General features: G+C 38.6%; 1 protein-coding gene across 1 annotated transcript in view; it reads left to right on the top strand.

Moving 5' to 3' along the window:
• The window catches only part of LOC309841598 (uncharacterized protein), a 307,986-nt gene that overhangs the window by 260,743 nt on the left and 23,048 nt on the right, over window positions 1-24,195 (top strand). Inside the window, exon 4 of the mRNA XM_082684794.1 lies at window positions 18,358-18,461. Within this exon, the coding sequence (XP_082540920.1) occupies window positions 18,358-18,380 (23 nt within the window). The 3' untranslated portion in view covers window positions 18,381-18,461. The remainder of the gene's footprint in view (window positions 1-18,357; window positions 18,462-24,195) is intronic.

Raw genomic sequence — 24,195 nt, forward strand, 5'->3', positions numbered from 1 at the left:
CTTCCATTTTCTTAGATTCTTGAGCCCTAATTTCTCTCAGTAACGCTTCAAATATTATTTATATATATTTTTATATCTATCTATATGTCTAATATTTTATGCATCTTTTTTTAGTTGTTTTCAGTGGAATGGTTTTTAGTGTAATATAAACTAGGAAAATTGCCAAATGGTAAATTAAGTCAGAAAATTCCTGTGTTAAATGCTGTATACTTAAGGACATTAAATCATAAGCTAAAATTTTAAATATTGTGATACTATTGGAAAAGCAATTTTAGTCTTAGAAATAACTATCTAAATCACAGTGATGAATTCTTTTAATGGAGTAGTAGGGCAGAGATGGGTGTTAGTATCTATTTCAGATGCGGTCTTACACTTTCCAGTACCAGAGCAAAGCAGAGAGATAAAATAATTTTTTTTTAGGAAATTTACAGCAAAAATTTAAAAGGTCTTTATTTCTTCCCAAAATAATGTATAGTTTTAGCTCAAACTTTAACACATAGCACACTATGATCTTTACTATTCATGCATAGTCAAGAAAAAATATACAGAGTTGATTTGAATCCTCCAAAAATGATCCAAGAACATATAATTCATTTTATTTTTCCATGCTATGTTTCAGTTAATTTTTTTTTATTTGGATACAATGCTAAAAGTTTGAACATTCTATTGTGTAAGACCAGCACACCATATGGTAGGGGTAATCAAGATAATTTAAAATGGTAGGCATTCTGGGAACACAATATTGGAAAAGTAAAAAGGTCAGTGAGAACACATTTTGGAAGGTGAAGATTTAAAATCTCACTCTCCTTGAATCATATCTCTTCCTTACTTCAAGACAGTTTCCTTTTCCTGAAAATGTCCTCAGTCAACTAGCAGAAGCTTTTATAGAATATTCTTTTGCTGTAAAATAGTGCCTTAAATTAGCAGAGGTGACAGGAGGACAGGCAAAGGAATGGGCAAAGCATGCCTTATTTTCTGCTTAATTATGAGATTAATTTTTTTCTAGAATATCCATGAATACTGGATTGAATTGCTCTGAGATATGGAGGACAGAGCACAAAAGATTGTCCATGACTACTGAAATGGTCCAATAATTAGATACCATTTTTAGCTCTAAAAGTTTGAATTTATTTTTATTTTACTTTTACCCCAAGATTAGAAAGAAGCCAATCTTCTAATTTCACATATTGGAAGAATTAGTCTTCAGAATTCTAAAAAAGACTGAATAGCGTTGGATGATTAGTGCCCTACATTGCTGACCTACTTTATTTTTTCTGTTTAGTTCCTTTATAATTATGAACTATTAGAGCTGCCTGTAACTTCAAAAGGCAATGTTTATGATTCTGTAGAATGGAATTTTAACTTCACATGGATATGTGGTCATAAGATTGTATTATTTTTCAACAAATATTTCCTATTTTGGTGGAAAGTTTCATATAGTCCACTTTTGTTGAGAAATTGTAAATAATTGGTTTAGAAAATAGTCTGTTGAAAAATAATTTTATTTTGTGGAGGATCACGGGTTACCTTTTCATGGCCCCTTAGTCTTTCACAAGATGACCATAAAATACCTCTTCAGCCTTGTTTCCTGACACTCTTCTCATCACTTCTGAGCTACAGCCACGGACCTTCCAGCTAGCATGTGAATATGCTGTGTTTGCTTACTTGGCACTGACTTTGCACTTGTAGCTTCCCTGATGTGAATATTCATTCCCCCTTACCTTCATGCTCAAGAGTAAGTTCAAAGGGTATCTTTCTGAGAACTCCAAGTTTTTATGTAAAAAGTCATTCCTAGTCTCTCATGGTTCATCTCCCCCTCCAATTTCCCTCAACTCCCTTCTCTCCATCTCCCCATGTCCTCCATGTTATTTGTTATGCTCCGCAAATAAGTGAAACCATATGATTTGAAGGGGTGGGGGGTAGGAGGGTGAGTGAGCCTGGTGGTGGGTATGGTGGAGTGCATGTATTGCATGCAGCACTGGGTGTGCTGCATAAACAATGAATTCTGTTACACTGAAAAGAAATAAAAAAAAAAAAGAAATAGAAATATAAGCAAAAAAAAAAAGTCATTCTTATATTGTGGCAATTAAGACATACTGTGTTACAATTATTTGCCAATGGTGTTTATTTCTCCCTGCCGAGTTTGAATTCATGAGGGCAAGATAGTATTGTGTTATTATTCTTTAAATTACTAATATTTAATGTGGTGCTAGACCTGAGTAAATAATTAATAAATATTTACTGAATAAAAAAGCATGAATCTAAACTAAAATTCCAAAGCCAGCATTTCTTTCAACAGAACACACCTTTAAATTTAGGGTTTTTTTCTTCTTGTTATTGCTTAACTAAACACTATACTGGAAGAACAAAAGTATATTTTTGTGTGTGTATAATGCGTGTGTCTCTGAAATACCAGATGCTTGATATTCTATTATTTCTAAAGATACACAGATTTTATTACTATAGTATATTCTTTTGAAAGAATTTCCATATGGTTGTGCCTAGATTGACTGATCTTTCCTACCTTTAGATGTTTTTAGAATATGTATAATGGGGTGCCTGGGTGGCTCAGTGGGTTAAGCTGCTGCCTTCAGCTCAGGTCATGATCTCGGGGTCCTGGGATCGAGTCCCACATCAGGTTCTCTGCTCAGCAGGGAGCCTGCTTCCCTCTCTCTCTCTCTTTGCCTGCCTCTCTGCCTCTCTGTCTACTTGTGATCTCCCTCTGTGAAATAAATAAATAAAATCTTTAAAAAAAAAGAATATGTATAATGAGTGATGGCAAAAATATATTTACTGGTTCAGTTTTAACAGACTATCACACCAGCTCACTTGGGATAGAGCCCTTTGGGGCACCAGGAGATGGTAAGACATCAAATGTCTTTTTGATGGGATATTAAAAAAATTTTTTTTATTATGTTATGTTAGTCACCATATAGTACGTCATTAGTTTTTGATGTAGAGTTCCAAGATTCATTGTTTAATGGGATATTCTTTCTCTCTGGCATCTTAATGCCATTATTTATCAGGAAAGAAGGAATTGACTGTCTTTTCTCAGCATGAGGAAAGAATTTACATTTCTTTAAAGTGAGAACCAACTTTTAGTCAAAAGATTACATTTGGAGATTATCATCATTTTGTTTAGTTAAAGTAGAAACTAACACAGTATTCAGAACAAGACCGTATTCTCATAATCATATCCAGTACTCAGTCAGAGGAATTTGAATATAGTATGAAATTACCCAGATCAAGAAATAAATATGCTAGTAAAGAAATTGCCTTCATTGGAAAATAATGGCTTGTTTAAGGAGAAAATGATCTGAGGTTACTTAGGAATTTTCTTATGAAATAAATATTGTCTGCTTACTTATATTTATTTAGTACTCCTGTGCACAGGGCGTTGGTTACCTATTTATTAATTCTGGATGCTACTCAAGTGCAACCTATAGCCAGATTTTTCAAGTTTGATGGTGTTCTTCAGAATCATTAATATTTCTTTTATGTTCTCCAGTATTTCAGGTAATCATGCATATCCAATGCACAGAGCAGCAAATCCATTAAGGGTTTATAGACTTCCAACTGTGTTTGTTACTACGAGAACATTCAGTTCCTAGAATTTAAAAACATATCTCTAAGCAGCTCATAAATGTTGGCTTCAGGTTTAACCTGATGTCAGATGCCAGAGTCAATAACCCCCTAAGTTGGTGTGATCTCAATTCCATATGGTCCTATGGATTTGCTTGATTTTACAGTGCAAATGTGCTACATAGATGATGATGTGAGTCATTCATTCTTACGGGGTAGCAAGTGATCTTCAGTTCAGATATATAAAGAGATATTCATTACTGAAGTTTGAAGGTTATTTTCTTTAAAACACTTGGAAATCCTGGAATCAGTCAAGCTTGTGGATCTCAATATTGAGAGTGCATAGTATTCGTCAGAAGGGGGTGGTTGAGATGACCTGCAGGGACCCCACCATGAGATCATCTGGTTTAATGCCCTGAGTTGTGGATGTAGATCCTGGTGATTATGATCTAGGTGGTCCAAAGGTCATACTTTGGGAAACACTGCCTTGAGATTTATAGCTCCTCATCTTTTGTATGAAGTTTGTGAAACAGCTTCAGAACCACAAGGCGCTGGTAAAGAGATTCTTCTGATGGGGGAACATTCAGGAGAAGGCTATGAGGACTGAGGAGCAGAGTACTTAGAAGGAAGCTGGAGGACCTAAAATATTTTATTTACTTTAAAAAAATCTTATAACATATCTGTGTTCCTAATTCATAATGAGGAACCATTTGGGGTTATAATCATGTTCTAGTGAAAAATGACTGCCGAAAAAATTAAGGACATTGGCTTTACATTGATGAGGTGTGGGTATCTTTTGTCTTTGGTGATACTGAAGTGAGGTGCCACTCAATGCACCAATCAAGCCTGTATCCCTGGATCAGACTCTCTATACTTTTCCCCGGTGCATCTCACAGGGGAGGACAAATATGCAAAGATGAAGACTGTATACGACTGGGGTCAGATTATAAAAGGATCCTCCATAAGAAGCATTATAATTTTGCTCCATAGGAAAGAGGATGGAGCTGAGTTCTGCTTCTCAGTATCAATTGAAGCTAGAAATCTTGTGGGAGACCTACATAGTCAGGCATCAGTGTAGGGGAGTGGTTGCAAATATACATCTTGCTAACATATTCCAGGAGGAGGGCACAAGCCATGTGTGAGCTTAACCCACCTTGAAGCTAAGGAGTGGAGGACAGAAATGAGTCAAAATGAACACTCAGAGTCGTCATTCATTGTGTGTAACTCAATTAGCTACTATTTTCTGTTTGTTCATGCATTTACTTATATGTGCATTCATTCTCTCCTTTATTGATTCTACTAACATTTTTCATGGGTTATATGTGCCAGGCACTGTACTAAATAATGCAAATAATAACTGTGGAATTTAGTCTAGTGAGAGAAACAGATTAAGATCAGTCATGATAGTACTGGATGGTAGGTCCTACACTAGAGAAAGATGTGATGCTGTGGGAGCACAAAGGAAGGGGACTTTGCTTAGACTTGAGGGAGTTTAGGAAGGCTTTCCAGTGGCAGGAGAATCTGAGCCCCAGAGGAAGAGTATTATTGGTCAAGGAGTTGAAATAATAGTGTTGCAGACAAAGGAAATAACTGTGAGAGTCACGAATTGAGAGTGATCATTCTGTGACCAAGAAACCCAAAAGCCAGTATGTGCACAGAACAACTTGAAACCTGAGTGCATATGTAGCATGGGGTGGACCTCTGTGAGCTTGGAGAAAATGAAACTCTTCGGAGCTAGGGAATTTAAAGATGAATAAGGCAGACCACTGCCTTCTGTAATTTTATATCTGGGGATTGTGTTTCTGTTACTTTTCTATAAATTTATAGATAATTTGGGAACTATATGGCCCAAATTCAGTAGATTCTATCAATTTAGATCCCAATACAAGCAAATCAAACTATATATTTTATTGAAATTGTTATTATGTAATTAAACTTAAACTAAAAATATCAAAATGATGAAGTTTTATTTAATGGGCAGCATATAGCAAACCTGGGCACTGACGATGTGCTAAACAGTGTTCTCAATGAGCTGAAAATATTAATATAATCTTTGCAGGCAACATTGTGTAGAGATGCTATTTTCTTAATATAGGTGAGGAAACAGAAGCATTGAGAGGTTAAGAAACTTGCCCAAGTTTCATCAGAACTATTCACAGCAGGAGAAGTTTAACTCCAGAATCTATCTTCTCTACTCATATTGTATAGGCTCTCTGATTTCAGAAATGGCCATGTGGAAAAGTAGAGTGACAGCTTTTCTCTAATGGGTGAGTAGTATGGTTAGGATTCCAGGTGGCTGGTTTCAGGTCAGAAATAAAGAAGTTTCCATCTTTACCAAAGAAAATGTGTGCAGAGGAGACACCTTTTATATAACTCATGAAGATCACTCCAAACTCTTGTAGCCTCACTTATTGGCACAGACACCATCCCAGAGCACTTGGCTTTTGCCAGCTTTGCACAGATGAGACCTGACAGCATCTCTCCTTGGGTCTGCATGGACACCTCTTGCTTCCTGCTTCAAGGATTCCTGGTTGTTGCTGTGGGAACCTGCTGGGCTTTTACACATGTGCAACCTGGACATTCAGGAGAGCTAATGTCTGTAGCATCATCTTGAACCAACAAGGAGCAAGAGACCAGAGATCAGTGTTTTCTTCTAGCTCTAAGATGCATTTCATAGTGCTCATCGGCTGTCCTGTTGGTTTGAACTCTGTTTTAGCAGTTGCCTATTGCAATGATGCAGCCTTAAGACTGGCTTTCTCCCTTATTCCCAGGTTGATATTTTCAGGACTTTCCTTCAGTTCTGTGAAATCACATTTGCATATAAACCCCTGGCGTGTAGACCTGTGTCTCATACTCAGCTCTGGAGGAACACAGGCTGAGACAATGAATTAGGACACTGGTCCAAATGTCAGAGGACCTTGGCAATTCATTATTGAATAAATGGAAGTCTATGGCATTGACATTTCTATTCCTCAAGGGATAAGCTTCTTTTTAGGTTATTTAGTTATTTTTTTAAAAGATTTTATTTATATATTTGAGAGAGGGAGAGAGAAAGAGAGAGAATGAGCAGGGGGGAGAAGCAGAGGAAGAAGGAGAAAAAGACTCCCCACCAACTAAGGAGCTAGATGTGATCCTCAGTCCCAGGACCCTGGGATCATGACCTGTGCCAAAGGCAGACAGACACTTCGTTGACTAAGTCATTCAGGCACCCTCTTTTTAGGTTAAAAAAAAAAATGGAAAGATGAGAAGAGTATAAAAGTCTCTACTCTGAGCTGCTCCTTAAGCAAAAGTTCATAAGAATTTCCCCTGAGGTGCAGATAGGAAACCCTCGGAAGAAAGAGCCCATTATAATAAAGTCAGACAAGCAGCATTCATCTCCTGGTTCCATCACAAAGTAGTTATAAGATTTGAGAAAGGTAATATCTTCATAGTTTGTTAACTCCCTTTTCGGGCTGGAACACTGGTATGTGGATGATTGTCACTATTTATCTACATAATACTCCCCATGGTTGTGTTTATAACACTCTTACTGAAGTTTGGAATAAATTATTTGGTTAGCCACATAAAGAACATCTAGAAGTGTGATGTTGGTGAGAGTTTTACTCTTCTTACAAACTAACAAATTAGCTTGTGACTCATTTCTATGTGCTGGTGGAAGAGACAAGATCCTTGGGTCAGAGAGGAAGGGCGGTTTATTGCTCACAGCAGTAGCAGTAGCTGGAATGTCAGCATTGTGGTGTTGGTTCTTCAGGCCCAACTCACATGACCAGGTGGTATGTATACTTATGTAGTGGGTGTAGTGGGCTGCATTATAGTCAATGGACTCTGAACTTAGAGGACTCAAATCTTTTATAATGGGAAGGTGCCTGCCCTTTGCTCTGGAGGAGTTATCTTTACTAATCTGGACAATAAGCAAACGTGCTCTTTTTACTTTGGAGGGAGACATAATCTCCATCTTTTAAGGCTATAAGCAGACCTACACTTGGCTCCAGAGACAGATACTATTTCTATCTTCCCAAGTTCCCCACTGCACAAACGTCCTTGAAAACAAAATCTGGATGAAGGGCAGGGCATGTAGAAGTTTTAAGAGAGCCATGGAATATTGTCTCCTAGTAGCTTTCCCAAAGCATTGTTTGGGGAGTATGTGTGGTTAGCGCTTGCCATGGGACATATGCCTGTTGCCTGGGACAGGGGAGTTTGATTGCCACAAAGTAGATTCATACTGATGCTCTCCTTGCACAGGTTAGAATATTTTCTTATCTCATTCACAGAAAACCCAAGTTGCACAGTCTATTGTCAGGAAATGCTACATATCTATGTATGAATATTTATAGTAACCAGATATATAGAGTTCAGTATAGATGTATAGATATATAACTGAACTTTTCTGATCTCACTATAAATGTATGGTTTGTTTTATTATTGTTGTTTCTATTTTAAATAGCATTTCCCTGTATTACATTTTATTTGTGGTAGTTTTTGGACTTCTTATGGTCTTCAGAAAGAAAGATACATGCCAAGTTTATATAGTAATGATTCTGCAAGTCTTTCACCAAAGGGAAATGTAAATATTACTTGGATAATATACCCTAGGAAAAAAAGGAATATGCAGACATCTCAAGAATAAGGGGACATAGGATCTGATCTTATTTGATACTTAGGGATTAACATAACCATATTGCACTGTTTTGAGGGTACAAGTAATCTTGGCTCTGGTGAGAATCATAGTGGGTGGGCTGTTCCCTCAGATTCATACAGTGGTCACTTCCCTGGTTCCTCAAATGTGTAACTGGAGTGGTTATATTGCATTAGTCAAGCGATATCAGCCTGGAGGCAAGATAGGATAGATTTTTGGTGCAACTGATAGATCAAATTGGTGTTGATATCTGCTGAGATGGTGTGCCATCCCCCGAATATGTTAAATAACCGAAATCAATGACTGTAATATGATGTTGTTTTTCCAGTAGGTAGAATAAAAGGGCCTAGGAATCAGGGAATGGAGAGTCCCAGCGTGCCCTCACTCCTGTGACCCACTTGAATGAATTTTAGCTGCCTTTCTCTTCAGTTTTAGACTCTAGGGGTTTGGAGGTCCTTGTTCTCAGAAAGGTAGTGCTTTCACAGGGGACATAATGAAAATCATCTTGAACTTTAAACTATTTCCACTGCCTGGTCATTTTGGGTTTGTAATGTCAACAGAGAAACAGGCAAGGATAGTTCTCCTTGATTATCAAGGGAAAGAAGGGTTGCCATTTCGCAGGGGGGGGCAGTTGGGTACTGCTGATCCATTAGTGTGTTTCTTGGGAGGTCCTTGCCTGCCTGTGGTGGGTGGTAATAGGCAAGTGCAGCAGCTGTGACCCAAGAATTTTGTGATGGCAGGGGCTTAGATCCCTCCGATAAGAGAGCCTGGGCTGTCACAATGGGTAAGCAACCCAGACCAGCAGCTGTGCAAGCTGAAGGTGTGGAAAATATAAAACTGAAGTCTATTAGAGCCTTGAGACTAGCTAGAGTAGAGAGAGCTTTGCTGAGAGGGCTGTAGTTCAGCTTACCAACCTTCTTTTTATGGGTTTCATTGGCAAATGAGGTCAATTAGAATCCTAAAGAAGATGTTCTCAGATGGGAAAACTTATTATTAGAAGGAAGTAGATTTAAACATCTTAAATTAGGGTGGACAGTAGTGGATACTATTATATGCCATCCAGGTGACTTTTTCAGAGCTAACATGTAACTTCTCCAACACCAAACACGTTGACTGCTCATGGCTCTGAGCTTTGTCCCAATCTGGGAATTAGGAAGGACAATTCCCTTGGTGGAAAGAAGGACATTCCTTCACTCAAGGTTATGTTCCCATGCTTGGGGGAACTCAGCACCTAATACCTGATCATCTGGGAGTTCAAAGGTCTGTCTCCCTTGTCTCAGCTTGGGACATGTCTGAAGGGCCATCCTTGAGTTAGATCCTTCCATGCTCTCCATGGGATAGACTGAGGTTTGGTGTCACTAAGCCACAGTCCAACTTTTCCCTCTGTAAGATCCTCCTTCCATCACTCGATTACATGTGTTATTCTTGAGAGGATATACCGATAAACCTCCTGTACATAAGTCTTAGTGACTAGATCCAAGAAATCAGAATGAAGACCACCTGCACATCTATACCAGATAGTTTTGGGCAATATAAATTAATAACAGCATGCCACCTTTGGTTTTGTATTTACCGAGTTTGGACTGAGGGGGAGAGATCAGAAGTGAGTGAGAATACAGATATTACAGAACTTGGTAGCTTTTTATGGTAGATGATCCGATAAAGAGAAGGCAAAGTGCATCTTCTCTCTTGGTAACGATTATCAAAGAAGAAACATAAGAGGACACCCTCCCTTTTCTGAAGCTCTGATGTCTGCAGAAACCTGGAAGAGAAAGGCTGCCCTGACTTGGGTGTGGACAACTTTTCTTCAGCATATGAAAGGCAAAACTGGGTCTGAAGAGAAAGAGTGAGCGTCTCTCTCAGTCCCCTTGCTGCTGAATTTCATGCTGGGCTGACTCACCCAGCACTGGGAAGCTAATGAGCTGTGTTCTCATTCTGACTCAGTGTGGGCCACACACTTTTCAGGCTACTTTTGTATGACAGTGATGAGGAAGAGAGTGTGTGTGTTATTAGCAATCACCTGTTTTGTGTTCTTGCAAATTAAGGAAATGTTGGATAAAAACCCTCTTTTCATTCATTTCCAGACAATTTCAAATTGAAGCATATTTGTGCCATCATGAAGAGCAGACAAGAAATCCTGATCCTCGACTGTATTTATTTATTATTAGATATTCTTTCACTATGGCAATGTAGTGGAGTGGCCAGCCGCCCGGGACTGCTCATTTTCCCCTTGCTTCCAGGAGCAGCACAATGATGGTTAACAGACATGGCTGGAGAAAGCTTTCTTTTTAAAATTCCTGTGACTGCATTGGATTGTTTGCCAACTATATACCTATGTAGAACTAAAAATGTGAGAAGCATGTATTTTTCCAGGCACATTTAATTGCATCAACATGGAGTTCATATTGGCTTTTGCGGCAATAGTTAATGAGCCATATGTGGAAGAATCCAGATGTTTAGATGATATGCTCCTCCAATCTATTATACAAATGTCCGCTTATGACAATGTCTTGCATTGTGTGGAAAGGAGAATGGCATTACCAATAAGAAAATACAACTGAAGGTTAATTACACTGCTGCTATTTGCAAATGTGGGGGAGATTTTCCTGCTGAAAGTATTCCTTTCAATATGAAGTGGTGGGGTTGGGGGAAAGGATTCATGGCTTGTGTTTTCATGGAACTCTTCTAACTGCTGTTACATGAACATGTGTCTGTTTCATTTACTCCCAATTACTGTCACATTCATCCACACGTGCGTGCACACACACACACACACACACCACTAAAATGTGGAAGAGCACAATGAATGCTTTAACAGAGATGTAAAGTGCTCAGGGGGACACAGAGGGCTTGACAATTCATTCCCTCAGGGACAGAGCAGGGACAGCTTCCTGGGGGGGGGGGTCCTGGTGTTGGAAATTAAAAGGGGTTTGACAGTCGCAGATTGGGAAGAAGGTAATTACAAGTGGACAGAATTTGATGAGCCAAAAACAGGTAATGAAGAAAAGGCAAAGTGTTTTAAACATTTGGTGTATTCCTTTCAATTGGTAAATAGCTAGGTTCTTCTTTTTGGGACAGCAGGGATGGGACATTTTGACACATTAAGTTGAAATCATATAAGGATATCAAGCTGTAAAGTTTAGTGTCTGTTAGTGGGAAGTCACTGTTGTATTTTCTCTAACAATAAACCACACACATCTCCCTCCCAAAACCTGCACCTAGTTTGACACATATTCTGAGAAACAGATGAAAGAGTCAGGTCCACAGGCATGATCATATGATATCATGAGCATATGGATCTCTGAGGGGGTAAGGAGAGATAGTAAAGCTTAGCAATGGTTGTATTAGGGAAGGCCATAGAAAAGACACGGTTCTCCGATTATAAGCAAAAATCAGCAAAAGCAGTATTGAACATGTTCTTGGAATCGTTTCTGTTTTAGGAGAAAATAAGATGGAGTGGATTTATGGATGCGTTCTATGGGTCTTCTTTCTGCTACAACCTCAGTAGCTATTTGAATTTGCTTCCCTCTGTCTTTGCCATTGTATTCATTCTTGGGACTCCAACAGTCACCTAGTCATGTAAACTTTCTGGAATTCATTTAAATTTAAGTTTTTGGGCATCTTTCACTTCAAGACTCCAATCCCCCTTTTCGAACCACCTGCTGGCCTCTCACACTCCGAAGGGGGGATCTTAGCTCCTCATCTCACTGTGTACCCTTTCCCCATGCTTGCTTCTCCTGCCCCACTTTCTTCATCCTGTTAACATATCTCTCACTGCCAGTTGTTTGCTACTGGTTCTCTGTGGTCAAAGTTTTGGCCTCACGTTCAACTCCTCTCTCCTTGAACTTTAAAGTTTAGTTGGTTGTATTAGTCTTTTTCAGTTCTGTCATTGAAGTCACTTACGAATCATCCTTTCTTTTCAATTCTCAGTGTTAATGATTTAGTCTGGAGCTTCGATTTCTCCTGGTATGTGCTGGTAGTAACCTTCTTAATTGCTTCTTAGTGCATTTTCTCACTTCTTGTACCTGTATACTCTCTAAAACACAAATCTGATATGATGGTGATGATGATGGTGATGATGATGATGATAACAATAGCTAAATGGGGGGAAGCTATAACTTACTACATGGTTGGCTTGTTATGAACATTGAACAAAATAATGTTAGTAAAGAATTTAGTATAGTGCCTGGAATGTGATACATCCTGAAAAAATACTAACTGCTGTGTCTTTCCTCACCTTAGAAACACTGTATGTGTACAATCAAGTTCTCAAACTTACCTGACTCTCTCATTTCAGGGACCTCTCACATGGTCCAGAACATTCCATCTGTCCTCCCCTAACTCCTTAATAACCATCTCCTATTCATTCTTCAGTCTCTGCTCAAAATTCCATTTTCATCCGAGTCTTCCTTGAGTACCCAGACCTGTTTAAAATACTTTGCAGTGTGCTCTTACAGAATTTTGTATTTCCAGTCTTGCACTTATGGTGCAGTGGAATAGAGTCTTTACACCAAAATGCAGGTGGACAAACCATATGAGGCCCTACTTGTGAGGAATTCTAATATGCTTTTAATGGTACTTCGATTTTTTTCTATGTAATTTTTTTGGTTGTCATTTGATTTCTTCCGTGTTTCCTGTTCTTCCATGCAAGAGCCATCTGCCCCCATGGTCCTTTCTTGCTGACTTAACACAGTTCTGTCTCTTACATGCTTTGCAGACAGACCCCTCTGAGCTTCTGCCACATGTTAGAGTAGCCCCCACTTCAGTCTCAGCAGTTCTAGTTAATTTCCTGCCTTGGGAAATCTCTGCACGGCACAGAATGACTTCTGAGACACTGTCCTGAAACACAGAAGCAGTAGGAAGCTGTGGAGTGTTATCTTGGGCCTTTATTTTGCTTAACCATACTTGCAATAATCTGCAAAGGTTTATAAACTGACTGGACTCCAGGGAAGGAAAGGATGTGGGATTAGAGGAGTTCATCTAGGGGAAAACCAATTGAAATGGATATTTGAAAACTATCTCTTTCAATCCATAGGAGGGTGGGAAGGAGAAGAAGTCAAATGAGGTCTCATTTGGGGTTCTAAAAAGGACACCTCAAACAAGGCCTCTCTCCCCAGCCTATGGTAGTTTTATAGTAGAAGTAGCAACCATGTTTCATCAAAAAGAAGGTCTGTGATCACACTCTTGATCCTTTTTCTGCTCAAAGCATTTCCCAATACCTCCTCTTCTTTTTACCTCAATTTTTTCTTATGTATTTTTCTATCATTGCACCTGTATCATTTTTTGCACTTCTAAATGTCTGTTTCCTCCTCCTAAACCAGTAGCTCTCAACTGGAAGTGATTCTACCCCCCAAAGGACATGAGGCAGTGCCCTGAGACAATTTTATTGTCACAAACCTGGATGGTAGTGGGTGGGTTGGCTACTACTGGCATCTAGTGGGTAGATAGAGGCCACGGTTGTTATGAAACACCCTACCATGTGCAGGAAAGTTCCCTACAACTGTGATCTGGCCCAATGTCAGTAGGTCTGAGGTTCTAGACTGTAAACTCCTTGAGGTAGGGATTATGTCTTATCTCTTCATCTCTAGTACCTCGTGTATTGTCTGGTACTTAATATAACTTAAAAGCTGCTTATTTAATGAGTAAATAAATGCATGAAGGGCATGAATGAATGAACTATTTTTGGATCCTCTCCAAATTTCAATTGGTTTCTCTTGTTATGGTTAGTATAAAGTTAAAATTGGTAGTTGAGTAGAATACTTATCATGCCTAATCTCTTTAGGGATATAGATACTGGGAAAACTCTTAAAATTCATGTATCTTATAAAGGAGAGGAGGGAAATAGAATGGCAAGATATTTGTAATCAGCAAGCCCTAGCCCCTCCAACAAATAGAAGGTGTCAGCCTAGGAAAGATTTTCTTGGCTGTATTAGATAAACAAAGTATGCTACTGGATACTCCATTCAGTAATTAAAAATTTTACTATAGATTATTTTATGGGGGCATAACATATGCTTTTAATCATGAGAATCGGTAGTGAAATGATGGTCCACATGGCACGTGTGTGCCACTGAATGGTTGGATTGTGTGAAGAGTATCTCCCAAAACAAACCCTGAATGAAATAATTAGTGCAGAATGGTGGTTGGGTCAGTGGCAGAGCTGTGATAAGCAGTATGTAATTCATGCAGCGATTCTGGGTTTGTGTTATTCTCAGATGGAATTATCAGTCATTTATATCACCACGGTCACAGCTCATGTCTACATGTCCACATTGCCCGCTCTTAATTAGTTTGATGAATTTTCTTCATCGTGCTTCTTTCTGGCAGTTGCAGATATTTTTAAAAATATTTGACATTCCAGTTGATCCTTTGTCAAATTGACCTGAGTGAAGAAAAGAAAAACAATATTTAAGGGATTTGGAATTATGTGACATTATTAGGAAGTTTTCTGACTTCTCAAGTGGTGCTTCATATGAAAGAATAAACTTGGTTATGAGAAAACTTTAAGAGTAAGTTTTCTACTGATATATGGTAGATAATTCAGGACATATTTTTAGATTATTGCTAATACATGTTTTAAAACTTGGAGGTAGAATGAAGAAGTGTCCAAGTACTTATTTTATAATATCCCTAGAAATTAATAACCACCGTTTCCTTTTCACAAGAGAACAATATTTGCTGAGAAAAAATAATTTTGTGCATGAAGGCTTCTATCAGACCAGCAGCAGAGAGAAAAAGGAAGCACCCAAGAATGGGAGGGAATCCCAGCCAATTGTTGCCAACCCCTCTAAGATTTCTGATCCTCAAACAACTCCAGAGAGGTCTCCTAGGGAAGATATGTATCCTTAGTTTAAAGGATAAGGAAAATTAATCATAGAGAGTCTGATTCACTTGCCTCAAACCATGCAAGTAGCACCTTGAAAAATTCAAACACAAATGGCCATATATGGAAAAATTTCCTCTACCAACCTCTTGCCTTCTCATAAGCAAATAGAGAGGCTGGTGGTTTCTACCCAGGTTGCAAATTAGCATCACTCGAGGAACTATTAAAGAACACTGATGCTCTATAGTCCGATGTCTGATATAATTGGATTGCGGATAGAGACACAAAATCAGTTCTATTTCATACTCCCTGGGTGATTTTAAATTGTTACAAATGTTGGGAATTGCTGGCCAAGACCCTAATCCTCCTGCAATGGGGTTTACTTTTTGTATCTGAGCAAGTTTATTTATTTTGGACTCTTCCATGGTACTTTTACATGAAATTTACAAAGAATTAAGTGTTCTATAATTTGACTGACACAGGAAAACTTTATTATTTTCCATTATAAGGCAGGGTGTTTTTTATTCACCCAGCTCTGTTAAGTGGGGTTTATAATTTAAGCTTGTAGAGTAATCAAAAGGTTAGCAGTGTGAAGGGTAGGACATTTTTTCAATTTACTATATCATATCTTTGGAATCAGTTACCAGTGGCCTGGCTCATCACTGGAGAATTCTTGAGGCAAATGCAAAACCACACACAGCTGATGAGGGCCAGTTAGTCCTGGCCCTAGGCCATGGAAACCCTTAGGTCAGAGGTGACTCTAGAGTTTATTGCATTCATTTGAAAAGTGCATTTCTTATACTGGAATGACCTTGTGTTTTTCCCTCTAGGCTAAAGTGTTTGAAAGCTACAGTATGATGTTTCCCATTTTGAAGTGTAGATCCAATCCAATCAAAATATGTTCATCTATGAGGAATGACGGTCTCGTGACTATGTCTTCCTGAACATGGAATCTCCATGTTCTTCATGGTCTTCTTTATTTTCTAAGCCTCTACTCCCACCCTGTCTCTCTCTCTCTCTTTTTTTTTTTTTTCCTCTGCATAGTTTTTTTCTCTCTCTCCCTACCTACGCCTTAGGCCTGCTAGGGATTTGTGTTGTCACCTGTGAGTTTCAGTCACCTACAGTGTGGTTTGCAGGACTGAAGAGCTCAGTTATCCCTGAACTGAGACACTAAATTTTTTGTTTCACAGTTAATAGTCTACACATTAAGGGAGATCTACATCTGAGATTGAGATTTTAGAAACAAACTGTGTAAAACTGCAGTTTAAGAAAGGGTAAAATTATTCCTCAAAGAATGTATTATAAATTAATCTTTGAAAGAAACCCAACTTAATGTGTCCATCTTTTAAAGAGAAACCCTAAACTAAACGTGTCTATTAAATACTGAAAATATATTAGCCAGGGGATATGTAACAAAATGAAATAAGGCAAGTCTAACCTATGCATTTATTGAAAATGGAAATGTTAACATTTCCAAGAGCTTAATTTTTCTAATAAAAAGATAATATAGTTCTTTAGTATGAAAACTGACATATTACAATAAGTCAACTAATTTGAATTACAAAGTTCTTTGCATATATTATTCCATTTAAATCCATAGCCAATTTATTGACCTTATTTTGCCTTGAGATCTTTGAGATCTGTTGTAAAGGTTGGAGGAATTGAGCTATGAACTTCAGGCTTCTGTTCAGTCCTTCCTATAGTATAAGGTATCTGATGATGGCAATAATTCAGACACTGGAGTGGCAGGGAGCTGCTGCCAAGTTCACTTCATAGCTGTCCCTGTCACCATGCTGCCCTGCTCACAAGTGTGGTCTTTGTCATAAGGGCCAGAGTTTGTATTTTTTATGATTTAGGTAACTATAAGGCATCCCTATTGGCCAATCCCCTAAACTGAAAATAACTTATAGAAATATACCCAGATTCAAGGAAAAGAAAGTACAACTCTTCATAAAATGAGAGGGCAAGCTGTCCACATGGGTCTCACTGTAAAGAAAATGCAGCTCTACGTTTTTGATTCTTTTCTAAAAGAAGGAACAATCTAGGTGATATTTTGATATCTTCCAGCCTGGCTGAGCTCATTGAGGCCCAATTGTCAAGAATGCTGAGGGCCAAGGAGCCGGCATCTGGGACATGGAATTCATGCTTTCTGATCTTTGTACATTGACTAATCCCTCTCCACAGCTTTCTTCCTCCTCTGCATGTACATCAATCTTGGGCACCCTTTACTTCCTTAATCTTTAATTTCTGCACCTGCCATCTGAAGTTTCCTGATACATTTTTATGTTTTATGGCTTATGACAGGAATTATGTATTATTTGATTGAAGTTTATAAAACACAAAATCGTTTTTCTACATCATCTATTTTGTTGTTATTGTTATTATGATTACTATTTTTTGAACCTAGATCAATGGTGCTGAGATTAGCTCTAACTACTGGTTGTAAAGTTCCCGCTAAAGAAGCTTGTTGAAATGCAACCTCAGAGGATATAAGGTACCAGAAGGACTAGATGTATGCCTGTAACACGCCACTGAAATGCTCATATTCATGTATCTTTTGTTGTGCTATTGTTTCAGAATTTCCAGCAGAGCTTTTTCCTGAAATTGTTTATAAAGATTTACAGCTACATAGTGTCCATAAATGATGGGTCACATTTAAAAAGAAAATCTTTTAGAAACTGCTGCAAATGAATAGTTCACTATGACCTTGTTGGCTATACTTGACTCAAATTAATATGGAAGTAGGGGTGAGGGGTGAGAGGAGAAAAAGTCACCTCCACAGTAGTCACATGGAGCTAGACAATTTTGGTTCTTTTAAGTGTATGGCACCTGCATGTGTGGTCTATAGGGAAGAAGAAGGCTAGAACATGGATAGACATGACTGGTAATTGGAAACGGTCCTCACAGCAGATGTTACCTGATGGAAAAGCTTTGTGGAGAAATTAGCATATAGTCTGGAAATTATAGTTTAGTTTGGATTTTTATGGGTAGAGGTGTGAGAAGGGAGACAATAGTGAAAATAGCAAAACCAGACACTGAATACAAAGTCAGGGAAGTGAAAAGTCCTTATAAATTTCTCACTTGGGGCACGAGACTTAGTTCTCCTGGAACATGGGATACCTGTGAACAGGTTGCACTGAGAGATGAGATTGGGAAAGTTGCTATTGATGACTGGATTCCTAAGTGTCATGGGAGATTATGTGCTATTTCTCTGCTAGTCGAGATTTAGGAGAAAATTTTTGGTATAAAATCAAAAGCTTAAAAGACTTCACTTGGGATTTATGGATAACCTGGTCCAACTTTGTCTTTTTCACAGATGGAAATGTCTTTGTGTACTAATCATGAGCAGAGTGTTGAACTCAAGTGTGGAGAGAGAACAGATTCCTACTATTGGCTCCACGTATGGACAACCCTGTGAACGTGAGTGAATGACCCCCCTTTCCTGAGCTTCCTTTTCCACATCTGAAAATCAGAAAAGAAGAGGTTGTTGTAAGAATAAGGGAAACCAAGTATATAGTGCTTAGCTTAGTGGTTGAAATATAGTGAATGGCCCCAAAACATTGTTGTTGCTATTAATGGTGCTGGTATTGTTATTACTCATGACTTCAAAGCTACCACCTCTCACTCTTCCTTGCTATCCTTTTACTAGAATTGCATGAGTTGACTGGAGTCAGTGGTCAACTGTCCTGACCTCAGGATAATTTGGTAACTACAGGGTCCAAGGGGTGGAAACTCACTCAGACTTTGCAGGCACTGCGTGTAAGAATTGGTTACCCATGCCACTCTTCCTGTAATACTTTCTGTTCTGCATTGGGTTGTAGCACTCTGGCCAGATGAATTATTTGGTAAGAATGGGATCGGTAGGAGTAACACAGATATAGGTAGATTTTATCCTCAGTCTCTCTCCCCTTTGACTGTTGATGACATATGTATTTTCTAGAAATCTTAATCAGCTTTAAATCCAAAAGAATAAGGCAAACACTTTTCTTTTTTTCCAGTCACTAAAGTGCTTTTATTAAGTCATCAGATGAGTACTTTCTAAGGGAAAAATAGTTTATGTGTGGTTTGGACGCTAAGCATTGACTCAGCATCAGGCTTGTGAAGGAGAAGGCCAAGCTATGCCTGCTGACACACAAGTAATAATAATGGAAAAAATAAAGAGTGTCCCAAGTTTGCTAAATGAAGCCATACGTTTGGAAAAGCACAATACACCAAACTCTTATATGCTCCTTTTTTTCTTCCAAGATTATTCTTTTCGTTGCCTACCAGCATTATATTTTTTCCTTCCAATACACATATTTTCCCAGGTTCCACTGTTGCCATAGGCTTCTCCCATGTGTTCTATATTTTTGTACAGTGCTAGTCACAGTTAGGTAATATTAAGCAATACTTAGAAAAGCGAGCCATTGGAAATGACTTTTGAGGCTAGGAATTTCATAGAGGCTATATGTAGTTGTTCTTCCTACTTTAGGGATTAATTACTTTTATAATACAAACAATGACTGCAATATAAGCTCTGAGAGACTGACTCACTAAGGAAACAAGACAGGTTTCGGAAAACGGATCCCTTGCCATTGACGCACATGAGAGAAGTTTATAAAAAAAGCGGTAATCTGAGAAATTTAATTGCCATGTAGCAGTTCATGTAAAACTGATGCTATCAGTACGTGGACCATAATGAAATATTCTGTGATTACATGCCAGTTTCAAAAGAGTTTTTTTTTTTTTTTTTGCACAACCAGGTATTTTGATTTCTTGAAATGAAGGAAAAGGAACTCAGTGTTCATCTATTTGAGGGTAGTTTTCCTCCTCCGGGAAGTCATTCTACAGACCTAGAAACTGAGTCAAAGATGAGAAGACAAATTTAGGAGATGCTAAAGCAATGAAGAAATGTTTGTCTGCTCTGTACCACTTTAGCAATGTTGGAGACTTTCATCCTTCTGTCTTGTGTTCTTTCGTTTGGAACAGGAGTTACTGCTGTAGGCCAGTGCTCTGAGGGTATATGGAATCCCTATAGACAGGGGCTGGGAGACTGAAGCAACCAATTGGACAGAGCTAGATTTTTCCAAATTTTAAATAAAGTGTTCTTTGGAAACAACATTTTACAACCAATGGATTACTAGATGATTTCTGGGTCCTTTGCAGCATTAGCATTATTTGACCATGTCTTCAGGGACTACTGAGAAGCACTTCAGCAAGAGGAAAGGAAGATAACTAAAAGAGCAAAGAAATCTGATTCAGTTAGTAATCCCTAAAATGGGCCCTCTTGCATGACTTTTTTTTCCTTCAAACATTTATTTATTTTTGTTGTCTTGAAAGCAGAATGTATTGGTTGCAAGAAGATGAAGCAAAGATTTCACAGGTCCAGGCTTTCGTTTATGGATTCTCTTCTCTGACTCTCTCAATGTGATACTTTAAGAGACAAGCTGCTGAGGCAAATGCCTGTTTTTTGTTTTTGGATATATATTTTTTTAATTTCATCATTCATTCTTATTCCTTGACTTTCCCAAGTAATAGCTCCATTTCTTATATCAACATGGTGATCATTTTACCAGAGAAGAAACCCTAATACTTGGGAAATAATGAAAGATAAGAATTACACTCACAGATGCTTACATACATATAAATATTTTTTTTTTTAAAAAAAGGAAAACAAGTTAAACACTCATCCAACCTCCTTTCTACTCTCAGTACATAGTTATGGTTGATGGGAAAGTGGTGAAACTGTCTGTGTGTGTCATGGAAAAAGCAGAGGAATTGGAAGACAAGTTAGAGTGCTTGGAAAGTCATGGAATTCCATGTTTGCATGGCACAGATGACGCACTGTAGACCGAGTGATATTGTTGTGAAGCCTTGCTCACTCACAGCTTTCTCTAAAGAGGATTGGTGCAGCTTTTCCATTTCAGTATTGGGCATACCAGTGTGTCCTGCATAATCTTGCCGAAAAGGAAAGCCAAATCCACTCACCTAACACAAACACAATAAAGACTTCTCAGTGGAGCATGGGCCGTCAGAATCTGTCTCACTGCAACCCCTTTGCCAAGGGAGAACTGACAACGGTCTATGAAAAGTTGTCAAGCAAAAGGGACTTTGCTCTTATCTTAGAAAAATCTACCTTTAGACTATTCAGACTCTGCGTCATCTCTTGACTTCCTATATGCTTGTGAACAACCACCCTCATGAGCTGCGTAGCTCTTGGAGACTCAGCCAGTTCTTTAATGGTGGGGACATAACTCTTTGTTGTGTGATTCAAATACCTTTCTGTCATAGGCTAGCTTGTTTTGCATTACAGTTGATCCTACTTGGATCTTGTTTCCAGTGTTCCTAAATTAGGTTCTTTTTACTTTATCTCTTTTACCTAAATTTCTATCTCAGTTCTCCTTATCAGTAGTCCATATGCTCAAAATCCCCAGTGAGTGCCTGAAACTGTGGATACATACCAAACTTTATATATACCATGTTTTTTTCCTATATGTAATTCCTATGGTAAAGTTTTATTCGTAATTTAGGCACCACAGGGATTAACAACAATAATTATGAAAAAGCAAAATTATAACAGTATGCTGTAATAAAAGTTATATGAATGTGGCTTCTCTTGTGCATACTCAAAATATTCATTGCCCTATACTCAAACTTTTTTTAAAAAAAATATTTATTTATTTTAGAGAGAGAGTGAGGAGTGGAGGGGGAGGGATGGAGAAAGAGTCCTAAGCAGACTGTGCTTATCACTAATCCTGATGCGGAGCTTGATCTCAGGACTGAGACCATGACCTGAGGCGAAACCAAGAGTCAGGCACTTAACTAACTGTGCCAGCCAGGTACCCCTCAATCTTCTTCTTGTGAGGATGTGAGATGATAAAATGCCCACGTGATGAGATGAAGTGAGGTGATTGATGCAGGCATTGTGACAAAGCCTTAGGTCACTATGGACCTTCTGATGACATATGTGAAGGGGGATTATGTGTTTCTAGACTAATGTTGGCCATTAAGTAACGGAAACAATGGAAAGCTAAACTACAGGTTAAGAGGAGAGTGTATTTGGAGAGGTAGTATGAGATGTAGAAGGAAAATCTTGGATTTAAGTCTTGATTGTTCCCCTCCTTGGTTGTGTAATCTGGAGCAAGTCATAGTATTTCTCCCCTAAATTTACTTGTAGGTGAAACTGACTGACATCTAGTTTCTTCTTGCAGCCCACTCTTGAATAGTCACAAGGAGATGCTCTGAAAACTCCATAGCAGTTATCAAATTATTATTGTTACTATTATTTCACTGCTAGTAACTGAGTTCTTATTTTAATTTTCCCCAATGCTCTTTTGCTGTCCAGGAAAGTTTCTGAGAGGGTGATAGATTATGCCCTTGCCAGTCTTTTGGAAATCCAACCCCATTAACCCTAATAACTATGATTAAAACCTGATCCTAATGCGAGACTTCCCCAGCATTGAAAATCTGCCTTGTTGGGTCTCTGTTGGCCCCAGTCTCACATTGTATTTTGCCTGCTTAATTTTCCAAGTATGGATTTCCTATTCTAGAGTCTGGACTCCATAAAGGAGACAATATGTTATGGATATATATCTCTACCCTCATACTTCAGCACAATATTTGAATAAAAATATGTTAAATAAATTGCTTATTGTCTGTCGTATGGTATAATATGCCATTTTTTTAATAGGTGTTTTGATATCTACTAGTGACATGGATTGAATTGTGTGCCCCCATAAAGATATGTTGAAGTTCTAACTCCCACTACCTCGGAATGTGACCTTATTTAGAAATAAGGTTGTTGCAGGCATTATTATCTAAGTTTAGAGGAGATCATACTGAAGTAGAGTGGGCCTCTAATCCAATATGCCTGGCGTCCTCCTAAGAAGAGGGAAATTTGGATACAGGCACACACAATGACGAGAACTCTATGTGATGACAAAGACAGAGATTGGAGTTATGCTGCCACAAGCCAAGGAACACAAGGAATGAAAGCCAGACACCAGGCTAAGAAGAAGCAAGGAAATATTCTCTCTCAGAAGGTTCAGGGAGCACATGGCCCTGCCAACACATTGATTTCAGACTTCCTCGTCTCAAGAACTGTGAGAGAATAAGTTTCAGTTGTTTTAAACCACCCAGTCTGTGGTAATTTTTTACAGATCCCTAGGAAAAGAATACAGCCAGGTATTGACAAAGCTCTAGGATCAACAGCCAACAAGATAAACATGTCTCTCTCCTCATGGAGTTTTGCAGTAAATACTTTTCCTTTACTGCTGCAGATCCATGCTTTACCCTTCCCCTCCCTGCTGCAGCCTTGAAGCTGACGACCATGGATTGGACCAGAAAGTCTCCTGTCTTCCTGCTTCCTCGCTGCAGTGGGCCACTGCATGGGGTACAGTCAGAGATCAGAGGGAGGCAGAAGAGCGAAGGCATGATGTTTAGTCTGGTCACAATGGACTTGCCACCCCCTCTATTGAAATCTCCTTTCTGGGTTCTGGGAACCCAGAGGGCTAGTTCTGCAGTCAGCCTTTCTGGGTTCTGGGAACCTTGCTCTACTCCTCTCCCTTTAGATTTGGGAGTGGCAAGAGCTCTCCATTCTCGTTACTCCTGAGATACCACACAGACATTTTTTGGTTTTGCCCCTACTTTTAGAAATGTTTCTTTTGTTAAACTCATCCGAAAGTGTCCAATCTGAGTGTATCCTTCTTTCTTGCTTGGAGTTTGGCTGATTTAGTCCTTGAAGAAGACACACAATGAACATGTTTTTAAATGGGTAATAATAAATAGTTGATAGTACTAATGTTAATTAATTACTATTACAACTCAAGGAATAAATCACTACATTTTATCTTGGTTACACACTTTAAATGAGAGTTAAACATAATTTACTTTAGTACAGAATTTTGTTCAGTTAGCAACACAGGGAAGGAAAAACTGCTTTAAAGATTACAGTGTCAGATAACTATGGAACAAAAGGGAAGTTTTGAGTAGACAATGTCATCTTGGTGTTGATTGATTTCGTGTGACGTTGGGCTTTTCTGGCACTAGGAAGATTACTACTGTGTATGGCTCACATATGATTGGTGTGTGGTGCCAGAATGCAGCTTCCTTCTTTCTCTGAAGTGCACTTAGCATTGTGATTCGGGAGTGACAACTTGAATCTTTGGCACATAGG

The sequence above is a fragment of the Mustela nivalis genome (genome assembly GCF_964662115.1).
Source record: "Mustela nivalis genome assembly, chromosome: 1".
NCBI classification, from domain to species: domain Eukaryota; kingdom Metazoa; phylum Chordata; class Mammalia; order Carnivora; family Mustelidae; genus Mustela; species Mustela nivalis.